The sequence below is a fragment of the Mandrillus leucophaeus genome, unplaced genomic scaffold (genome assembly GCF_000951045.1).
Source record: "Mandrillus leucophaeus isolate KB7577 unplaced genomic scaffold, Mleu.le_1.0 Scaffold194, whole genome shotgun sequence".
Taxonomy (NCBI): Eukaryota; Metazoa; Chordata; class Mammalia; order Primates; family Cercopithecidae; genus Mandrillus; species Mandrillus leucophaeus.
In genome coordinates this window covers 2,433,436-2,444,764 of record NW_012101965.1, presented here as the reverse complement: position 1 = coordinate 2,444,764, position 11,329 = coordinate 2,433,436, and the positions used below count along the sequence as shown (strand labels likewise).

General features: G+C 40.5%; 1 protein-coding gene across 3 annotated transcripts in view; it reads right to left on the bottom strand.

The window, feature by feature from the left end:
- The window catches only part of IL20RA (interleukin 20 receptor, alpha), a 16,349-nt gene extending 6,207 nt beyond the window's left edge, over positions 1 to 10,142 (bottom strand). Inside the window, exons 1-4 of one of the 3 annotated variants that reach the window (XM_011978425.1) lie at positions 9,992 to 10,142; positions 4,341 to 4,519; positions 2,400 to 2,575; positions 1,686 to 1,830 (exon numbers count right to left, since the gene is read on the bottom strand). In XM_011978425.1, the coding sequence (XP_011833815.1) occupies positions 1,686 to 1,830; positions 2,400 to 2,575; positions 4,341 to 4,519; positions 9,992 to 10,068 (577 nt within the window). In that variant the 5' untranslated portion in view covers positions 10,069 to 10,142. The remainder of the gene's footprint in view (positions 1 to 1,685; positions 1,831 to 2,399; positions 2,576 to 4,340; positions 4,520 to 9,991) is intronic. The other 2 variants (XM_011978426.1, XM_011978428.1) reach the window with 2 other exon arrangements.
- Positions 10,143 to 11,329: the final 1,187 nt, after the last annotated feature.

Below are 11,329 nucleotides of genomic sequence, written 5' to 3'. Positions count from 1 at the left end.
GTTGCCCAGACTGGTCTCGAACTCCTGGGCTCAAGTAATCCTCCTGCCTCGGCCTCCCAAAGTGCTGGTATTATAGGCGTGAACCACTGCACTTGGCCACTTTTTTCATATTAGTGAGAAAGTGAGCTTCATCTGCTTACCAAGAAGTTTTGAATTCAATCTGCATTTCATTGCTTTTGCTCCAATTGTGTTAATGATTTCCACTGGAAATTCATTCCCAGCAGCTGGCACTGATCAAGGTGTTAGTAAAGAGAGCACTTCTCCCAAATACAAATACGATTTCTTCAATAGGCTTTGTTTTGCTTGGCATTTTAGTTTCATTTGATATATGGTAGAGACTCCTTCATTGTAAAAGAAAAGCTATGATAAGCTATGATAAAGACAGAGAGTCAAGGGTAAAGCCTTGCACTTTTCATATGTACTCACAAAGTTCCCTTTCTTTACTCTGGGACAGTTTCATCGTGAAAGGTGGGAGGAGTGAGGGAAGAGGAAAGCAGGGGTTATGGATTCCTATTCAAGGCTGGTGATACAGCCAAGGTGTGGGGTGGAGGTCGTGGGCTTCTGTCTCTAGCCCAGCTGTTTGGAAAAGAAGAGTGGAGGAATAATGGATGACGAGTCCTTCGACGCAGGCAAACTTTAGGATTTATTTTCTTTGAATTTTCAAGTTTTGAATTCAAGTTCCTCTCACTCTGAAGGCGGAAAAATTAAACGAATGCCAGGCTCACAACTCTATGTCTCTGCACAGGAATGGGTATCTCTAACCACGGTTTCCTGGCAGCCCAGTGTAGAAAATGTGAGAAGGAGATAAATAAAAGGAAACAGAGAGAAGCAACTGTAAGGATAAGGACGTGATCACTGATTTGCAGATCCCAGACCCTCACTCAGACAATTAGTGGCACTTGAACACAACTGGAAGCACCTATAATTAGTATTCCCCAGGGAAAGTAAAAAATACATTCTCCTTTACAGTGGTTTCAGAATAACACTTTGTTTCTAGCAATAAAATTATCTGATGTTCTTGAAGACCACAGAACTTCTATTGATCAGAGTGGTTATTTTTTATTTTTTATTTTTTGAGACAAGATCTCACTCTGTTGCCCAAGCTGGAGTGCAGTGGTGCACCCATGGCTCACTGCAGCCTCCCCTGGGCTCAGGTGATCCTCCCACCTCAGCCTCCTGAGTAGCTAGGACTACAGGCATGCACTACCATGCCTAGTTGACTTTATTTTTTGTAGAGATGAGATCTCACTATGTTGCCCAGGCTGATCTTAAACTCCGGGGCTCAAGCCATCCTTCCTCCTTGGCCTCCTAAAGTGCTGAGATTTCAGGTGTGGGCCACCATGCCCAGCCTGATTATGATTTTAAAGAAGAAACAAGGCATGTGTGAAAGTGCCTCATTGTTATTTCAGAAGGCAGGTGGACGAGGGACCATGGGAAGATTGCTGGCAGTGGACACTGGACCCGTTTGAGTTCTCCGAGGGGGTGAGAACACTTCTGAACACTGGCCAAGCTCAGTGGCAGAGCCTCAGGCTGCTCCATGCATTTCTGGTGGTAGTTGTTTCTGCCTTTGCCTCAACCTGTTTCTGTTAGACACAGATATGTCAAAACTTTGTCTAAACCATCATACCGACTTCTAGTTTTAGCACGTCTCCTTCCTAGACCAGCAAAGATTTTTAAAAGCTTACCTTTCAAAGTCCTGGCACACTGCTTCTCAGAAGGCTGGGCACGGCGAGGGGGCCCTGGGACGAAGGACTCCACGTGGACGCAGTAAAGAGTGTTTGGCTCCAGCCAGGTGAGCACCAGCGTGTGGTTGGTCACACACTGGGACCACTAGGATAGGGAATTGCAAACACTGGTTAGAGCCAGACATTTCTGGGACCACCCCAGACAAATAACTCTAGAAGGAAATAAAAGACCAAGCCACCATTTAATCCTTTACTATCAGTATAAGCTGTTTTTTTTTTTTCAGCAACAGTTTCAATATACTCTTTTCCTTCAGCGCAGCAGAGCATGGTCAGGAACTGGACCAGTGCTGGGAAGGATTCTAAACAATACACGGATAGCGTTCTTATTCACTGTCCTGGGTCCTGCTCACATTATTTTTTCTTCTTGGAGAAAGACTGTGCAAGTGAAAGCTCTCCATCAAAGTCAAGTGTACAATCTCTCTACACTCCAATAACAACACCATATCCTGTCAACAGAGTTTCTGTCAAGAAGATCTGAAGTTAGTTCTGTAACATTTCTGTATAAAGGTTTCAACTGTATTTTGTGCAGCCTGTCTTTTGAATATCATGACTTCCCAGATTCACACGCAGAAAATCAAGGCATCAGGGTTGTCTGTTCCCACATTAGCTACAGAGGGGTTCATGAACATATGCCCCATCCCATTTCAGGCTTACCGTTCTATTTGATTTAGTATTCGACACAGACACGTTATACTTCAGATTGGAGTATATTTGTTGCATGGAAACAGGAAGGTCTTCTGGATTTCTCTTCCACTTCTCTGGAGCTGTTAGAACAACAGAAATGGACTTCTCATCTGTAGTCAGTGCCACCTCTGGTGGGCCAATTTGTGCTTAAAGTGGGAAGAAAGAGGGTATTATGTTCAGATGAGAAATTACCTTAGATAAAGCTACGATATAATCCTACTTGGATCGAGGCCCTAAAATACTTTCTTTTTCTTTCTTTTTTTTTTTTTTTTGAGATGGAGTCCTTTCCCTATCACCCAGGCTGGAGTGCAATGGTGCAATCTTGGCTCACTGCAACCTCTGCCTCCTGGGTTCAAGTGATACTTCTGCCTCAGTTTCCCAAGTAGCTGGGATTACAGGTGCCCACTACCACGCCCAGCTAATTTTTATATTTTTAGTAGAGACGGAGTTTCATCATGTTGGCCAGGCTGGTCTCAAACTCCTGATCTTGTGATCTGTCCACCTCGGCCTCCCAAAGTGTTGGGATTACAGGTGTGAGCCACTGCACTCAGCCTTAAAAGACACCTTCTTACAGGAGACGCCTCAAAACGTACAAAGGTGGGCCTGAGTTATGCCAAATCTTGAAACCATTTCACAAGCCTGATCCAATGTTAGAACAGCAAATTAAAGTGTTCTATTTCCTTAGTCACATGCATAAACAGTAGATGGTTAATACAATCAAAACTCTGTAACATTTATGTGACTTGAAAAGTTGGTGATAAATGACAACATGATTTGATAAGTGGAAAATCAGAGATGTGATTAGAATGATCTAGAACAGAGACCAGGCGACTTTTATCCTAAAGGTCTGGACAGTAAATATTTCAGGCATAGCAGGCCATATGATCTCTGTTGCACTATTCCATTCTTGTTGTAATGCAAAAGCAGTCTAAGGTAACTATGTAAACAAATGAGTGTGGGTTGTGTCCCAATACAACTTTATGAATAGACATCAATATTTCAATTTCCTTTACTTTTCCAATGTCACAAAATATTCCTTGGATTTTTAGAAACTATTTAAAAACGTAAATACCACTCTTAACTCTTTGCCTGCAGAAAAACAGAAAGGGGGTTGCTGGATTTGTCCCAAGGGTAGTTTTCTGGCCTCTGATCCGGAAGGGCTCCCGCACTTACAGAGCGCTTGCAGAGCTCATTATGGCAGCCCTGAGTGGGTCCTTCATGACTGAGTCAGCCATAGGTCAGGGGATGGCAACGTTATAAAAGTAAATACCAGGAAGAAGTTGCCTTAATTCTGCGTTACACTTGGAAATTACATCATCACACCACCAAGTTCATACAAGAAGAAGCATAGTTGGATAATCAGGACAATCTTTAATCAATCTTGTGGAGACATTAATAGTCCATAAACCCACATTAAATAAAGTCATTTTGTTCCTCAAACAAACTTCCATTAAGTAGCTTCCACTTAGTAGTAAGACAAAGTCAAAATTTAATATCATTGTCATTTAGTATCAATTTTGGATCTGGGAGAGATCTTAGAGACCACTTGGCTAAACCTTTCACTCTAAAGATGAGACTCAGGCTGGGTGCAGTGGCCCATGCCTGTAACCCTAACACTTTGAGAAGCTGAGGTGGGAAGACAGTATGAGCCCAGGAGTTTGAGACCAGCCTGGCAACATAATGAGGCCCTGTTTCCAAAGTCAGTCAATCAATCAATCAATCAATCAACCAATAAAGGTGAGACTCAGAGCCAGCAAGGTTAAGGACTTTGTACTGCTCACTCAATCCAGTGGTCCAGAATAGAGCCAAGCAGAGTACCTTCCTCTGGGCAAGGCTGTCTATGAGGCTGAGACTGTTAAACCTGATATTAATACATGTTTAACTGACCATGGCAATAATGGCATTACTTACTTTCTAAAAAAGGATAGAACCGTCCACTTTCAGCCCATTTGGAACAGTTTGTTCCCCAAATGGCCTTAACTTTGGCATAATACTGGTGTTCGTAGTCAGAAGTTTCAGCAGAAAGATCACAGTAGGTTCTATTGATATTTCTGCATTCTGATTTATTCAGCCATTTCTTTTGCCCATATCTGCTAAGAAAGAAGCTGAATTAATAATGAGGTGCCCTCTATACTTTACAATAAAAAATGTAGTCATTTTATAAAACTGAATGGAACTGACGACCTTCTCTTCAGAAAAACAAAGGTGCCTGTCATCGAGATAAAAAAGAATCCACTTTTGCTGCGGGCAATTTTTTTCATTAGCTGTCAGGAACATGAGTCAGAGTTTCTGTAATCACCTTTCTTTCTGTGAATTATAATGTGGATAGTATATTTTGAACGCATATATTTTATTGTTATTCTTTGGCTACAGTGAAATTTTTACATATTGTGTGATCAATTCTTCTAGTAATTATTTATGTAGGTTTTTAGTCTACTGTGCACACAAGGTCAGTTTGATGGATTGTCTGAAGAACAGTTCGTCATTTTTTTTTCTTGGAAGAAAAATTACTTCGACGTTCTCAGTGCATATAAAAATCTAAGCATCAGTGATTCTAGGGAAAATACATGAGGCTGGAGTGCATACAGAAATTTGCATTTTTGATAATTATAGTGAGGATGATAATATTGACTAGGGTGGTCATATTGATTTTTCTTTTCTTTATTAAAACCACAACCCCCATAGCAAATAGGGAGGTGGCAATATTTTTAGCCCTTTTCAGGTGGGAGAGACTGAAGTGTAGAGTTCAGGTAACATGTGATAAGCCAGTGAAAGGGACGGGGAGGCAGAGTGGGAAAGGTGATGGGTTACAAGTGGCAGCCTAGGGAACAGCTGAGAGGACACTACAGTGGTCCAGGGGAAGATGTAGGTCACTTGGACAATGATGGGGGCAGTAGGATGAATAAGGACAGGACAAAAGCAAGAAATATTAGGAGACAGGACTTGGTGATAGAAAACATGTGACAGATTAGGGAAATGAAGGTATTAAGGATGCCATCTCTTTCTGTCTAGGGCAGATGGGTGGAATGGTGGTGATATTTACTACGATAAAGAGCACTGAGACAGAGCAGATTTGGGAAATGGATGGGGCGGCAGAGCAGAAGGGAAAGAAAACATGTTCACTTTTGATGCCTTGAGCCTGAGTATGTAACAGATATCCCAGTGCAGATGCCCAGCGGGCAATGGGTCTCAGGAGAGACATGTGAGTGGGAGGTAGGGATTTTGGAGTCAGTATCATCAAACTGCTCATTGAAGGCACAAGGATGAATGAATGATCCATGGAGACAAAACAAAGTCTAGGATAAAATTTCAGGAGCGTCAAGATTTAAAGGCTGGACAGAAAGAAGGCCTGGAAATAGCAACTAAAGAGGGATGAGAAAAAAACGTATTATAAAGGTCAAGGGAAGAGTGTGTCTTGAGAAAGAGGATATGTCCATGTATTGCCAAAGCTTAAGGATATTTTCTCTTTTCAGCATATGGCAACAGATTTCTGAAAGTAGATGTTTCCCATTTCCTAAGTACCACACCTACCAAAAGACATCAGAAATATAGTCAGATCTTACTGATCAACTTCTCCATCTAAGTGATCACTGTTACTTAGGGGCTTTCAATTTTTTTTGACCATGATCCACGGGGGAAAAATACATTTTACATTTTGATTCAGCTCACAAAATATAAAACTAACATATTAAAACAAAAATTGTGCAAGAAAATATTTAAACTTTACCACAGGCCTTGCATTCAGTTATTTTTCGTTCCACTCCATTCCACACCATTCCATTCCTTTCCATCAAAAATAATGTCCCTCAACATTCATTTCATGAATCATCAAAGAGTCTTGAGTTGTGGTTTGAAGACTATTGCCATTGCCTATGCGACCCCTCCCTCCTCCCTCCTCAAACTTCCTCACTCTGCCAAAGGCAAGGCAGCTTCCCATGACAATGCTGATGCAGGAGAAAAGGCTCTTTACAAGATTTTCAGCAAAATAAATGAATGATGACCAGCATCACTCAGCAAATACTCCAGTAATGACACACGCACATGGCAAACGGCCATGTGGGGCCCTCAGTGGTCTCTGATTTACAAGCTTTATCTCATCTAATTATCATAATAACCCTAGGGGGTAGGTACTCTTATTTTCATCCCATTTTACAGATGAGGAAGCTGAGGCTCAGGAAGATTAAGGGATCCACTCAAATTCACATGACTAGTAAAATGCATACCTGGGATTTGAACCATTCTTCCCTGATGCCAAAACTTCTGTTTTTAGTGCTACATTCTATTTTTTGCATTAATTGTTTTGGTGGATAGAATTTAAACTTTTGTTAAATTTTCATCTTGGAAACAAACTTCACTCAAAAGTATAAACGTATAATCTGCAATCTTCCCAGCTAGGTTCATAGCCTGGCTATGAACTGGGGACCGTCTGACTTCAGAGCTGAGCTTGGAGCCCTCTGGCAGTGAAATATGCTGCCCTATATTCCTGTCCCTCTCACATGCACAGGCATGTAAGAACACCAACATGGCAAGCTTCTTTTTAAACACATATTTTTAAAAGTTGCACAATCTAAGTGATCTGCTCACACAGAGCAGTGATGACTATTTTTTAAAAATCCCTTTCTGAATCACATAAAACATAAAGGACAGAGCAAGCTCTTTGCTCCACCTAATGGATAAGGAGGCAAGGACATGCTCGTGAGTCTTTTTCCCTTTGCAAAGCAGTTTCTTTCCTCTAACACTGGCTACTGAGAAACTCCTTAGAAATGAGAATGAGGTTCTAGATTTGAGGTCACTGTGAGTCGCTGCTGAAGTCTTTCACTGGTTTTAGTGATCTGAATTTTTTTTTCAAAGACAAAACTGACTTTATTCTTTTTTGAAAATATGGTAATGTTTTTAAATTCAAACAATCAAACAATTCAGAAAGTATAATCAAAAGAGAAACAAATCATCCTAAAACCCATTACCCTGGAACATTTGGTGTGTATGATTCTGGATATCTCATTTTGCTTCTGTATAAACAGAAGGACGATATGATAGCAGAATAGATGGACAAAAATTAGATTATACCATACATATGGTTTTAATAAAAGTAGTCAATTCAATGTGCCTTGAACTTTGATAGAAAAAAGAAATTGACGCGAAATTAAAGGAACTGCAGAAGTGCAAATGTTTGTCACCACAAGAGATATTTGTTCCTAAAAGAGCTTTTAAATTAAGAAAATGGTTTGTGAAAAATATTGAGAGGTTAATTATTAAAATAATAAAATATTGTCATTTTAGATCACATTGAATGGCTTCTGGCTATGAAAATCAGTACACTTATAGTCCCCCCACCTTTCCATCTTATATTATTGTTTAAATTCAGATTATTTCTAAGAAACTTCTACAATTACATTTCCATCACTATTTAGTCTTAGTTCTATATTTAGATAAATTCAATGCATGCTACCAGTCTTTTTTTGTCATCACTAAGTTCTTCTTTTGGGTTTGTCTTTATCTCTCTGTTAGCTGGAGGTCATCTTTAGTTAGTGCTCCACCTCATCCCCCAGGAAGGTCTCAGAAAAGTGATCTCCTGGGTTCCCACCCACTTCCAAACACCAGTCTACTGAACTTAGTAAGAGTCTTAGGTCACACTTGTCTTTTCCTCAGAAAATGTATTCTATTGAGTGTTGCCAGATTGAAATTCTCCCTTTCTCCCAACTTGAGTTCTGCTTTTGCTAAAATGGCCATGAATCATTTAATTATCTTAAAGTCCAATAACTTCCCAGGATGTGTCTTGCTATTGTTTTTACCAATTTTTTTCTAGACATACCACACATTTATGACACACAGTCCCAAACAGTCTTTATTACCTGTTCAACCATTACTATCACTTAGCTCTAACAGGTTTTTCATCTTGATATAGTATTTTTATATTCCAGCATTTTCCTAAGCTCTGCACACTTCCTAAAAAGACATGTTCTTCCTGTTGTCTTTGAATCTCTTCTTTCACTGTTTTCTCTTCTTTGAGTTTTACCTTTACAGATCCTGTTGTTTATGCACTCTAACAAAATTATGGACTGTTATGTGTTTTAATTCTTCCTTACTTCCATAGCAAAGCTTTCTGGAAACTTGTATTCTTTTTTCCTCTTTCCCTCTTCCAGTAATTATGAATAGGTGCTATGCTAGTTCCTTTGGGACTATTACTGTTTGAATGGGGCCAGCTGTTTGTTGAACACACAAATGGACATAAGAATAGGGCTCAGATAATGAGCTTTTGCTCTCCATAATTTTTGTTTGTTTGTTTGAGAAGACCTGGCTTTATTGCCCAGGCTGGAGAGCAGTGGCATGATCTCAGCTCACTGGAACCTCCACCTCCCAGCTCAAGCCATCCTGCCACCCCAGTCTCCCAAGTAGATGGGACTACAAGCACGCACCATCATGACCGGCTGATTTTTGTATTTTTTGTAGAGACGGGGTTTTGTCATGTTTCCCAGGTTGGTTTTGAACTTGTGAGCTCATGGGATCCACCATTTTCAGCCTCCTAAGGTGCTGGGGTTACAGGTGAGAGCCACTGCATCCGGCCAATGCGCTCCATAATTTTAAACTTCTGTTTCCATTAAACACCCTCTCACCAAATCTATTATTCCCTTTGCTGCCTGGGAAACCTGCCTGCCCTCAGGTTTGGGGCTGCAGGAGGCTGATGTTGTAGCCTTCCTGGGCTGCCTCCCAGCCAGTGCTACCTCCCTTTCCTCCTGCCCCTGGCTCACTCCCAGCTTCTCCCTGGGCTGTGACAGGGCCTCCACAATGGACATGTCCTGTGTGCCTGATTTCTATTTTAGCTCCTCCATCTGTGACATTCTGTGGCACCCAACTGGGGCTCCACGGGGACATTTCCTTAATTTCTGGTGGTGGCGATCCTTAGATTTCCATGCTCTCAGATTGTTAGGTGGGCTCTTGGTACTGTGACACTTATTTTGTGAAATCATTTCCTGTGATTGGAGGTGTGAAGGTATAGGTTTGCTTTCAGTTTCTGTAGCTGTTTTTCTTCGGATACCACAGGATTTGGCTTGGATGGTTCCTAGTTTGTGGTTAGGGTTGTGGCCATTTCCTTTGTTTCTCTGAAGATGGACATTGACTGCCTGTTTTGCATTCTTTCCTGCTTGCAATGAGTTTTGAGGGCCAGATGAAATGTCTATTCACTGCTATCTTTAAGTGCAACAGCTGATCGCACAAAATGTGCATGTGGTTTCAAGGACTCTAAGGATGCCTGTAATTCCAAACAGCTTAGAAAATTCAGAGATGATGGATTGCCTTGTTTGCTCAGCCACCTAATAATGTTTTGACCAACTTTTCTGTCTAAATAACCTCGCCTTGCCTGAGCCTCCCAATGCCTCTGTCTCCATGAAGAAACTGTTTTCTAATTTAATCTTACAAAACATCAAGAAAACTTAACCTGAAATATCTAAAACTTTTCTCTTTTTCAAACACATTTAATACCGCAGAGAGTTTATCTTTGCACAATTCACAGGAGTCAGAGTCTTGTGTGTGTAAGCTAGCCAAAAGGAAAAGAAGAAACTTACATGAAATACTGGACAGTGTAAGTAACTTTAACTCCTTGAAGACACTCTGGTGGATTCCATTGTAGGACATTCTTCATGTTGATGGATAAGAAGGTGATGTTTGCAGGTTTAGGCAAACCACCAGAGACACAGGGAACTGAAAAAGGAGCAGAAAGGAATTGAAGTCTTAGTGGCAGAAAAGGAAAACATGATTCCTGTAGTAGCTAGTCTCCAGAGATGGCCCCCGATATGGCCTTCCAGTACGCATGCCCTGTGTAACATCTCTCACATGCAAAAGAGAATGTGGCAGAGGTGGCTCTGGGACTAAGCCAGGACTTTTGCTTTCCAAAAAAAATTCCCGAGTTGCTATGTAAAATGACAGCTAACTTACTAGAGAGACCATGCTGAGAGATTGCACAAAGAGAGGCTCAGTTGTCCTGGTGTCCCAGCTGAGCCCAGCCTTCCAATTAAGAGGCCACAATGAAGTCACTGTGGTCATTCTAGCCCCTTCTGTCACAGACTGAAGCTGCCTGAGAGACCTCGCATGAGACCAGCAGAAGAATCATCTGGCAGAGCCCCAGTTAATCCCCAGAATTTTAAGAAATAATAAAATGATTGTTTTAAACCACTAAGTTTTGGGGATAGTTTGTTGTGCACTGCAGAGAACTAAAACAATCTCTTTATTAAATGTTAATATAAAAGAGTAGGTGACCCCGAGAGGCCAGAGTTTCAAAGGTTAGAATTGGGACTGCCTTTACTAAAGAACATAGTAAAGCAATAATTAGAAAAGGAACCAATGAAATAAGACAATTTATTTAAATAAACACTGATATGTTCACATAGGTGCACTCTAAGAAAAACTGTATCCTACAGGATTAATTTATAGAAATCCTTGTGGAGAAATGGTAAAGAATTGAGAAACTACTAAAAACTTGGAAAAGGAAAGGAGAGGCTACTTTCTTGTAAAATAAAGCAAAGATAATCCTTGAATTAAAGTAAATGAAAAAATTCAGTGGTAATATGTAGGATTCAAAATATTAATTCAAAATATTGGAAAGATCACAAAGCACAGAGTGATAATCAATCAGGTTTTATGAAGAACTAATCCTGTCACAAATATGCACATTCTAGTCAATCAATGAACTTGAAAAATACAAAATATTAACACTGCAAATCAAACTTAGGAAATAAAATTTAGTTCAGTCACTGATGGTAGGTCCAATCTTGGCTAAGTATCATAATTCTTGAGTCAAGTAGCTGGGACTAACGTCAGAGAAAGGAATTATGTGTGAGGTAATCCTTGGTTAAGATTAGTTCTATACAATGTACTGTTATTTTGCAAGCCAAATGAAAAAAAAA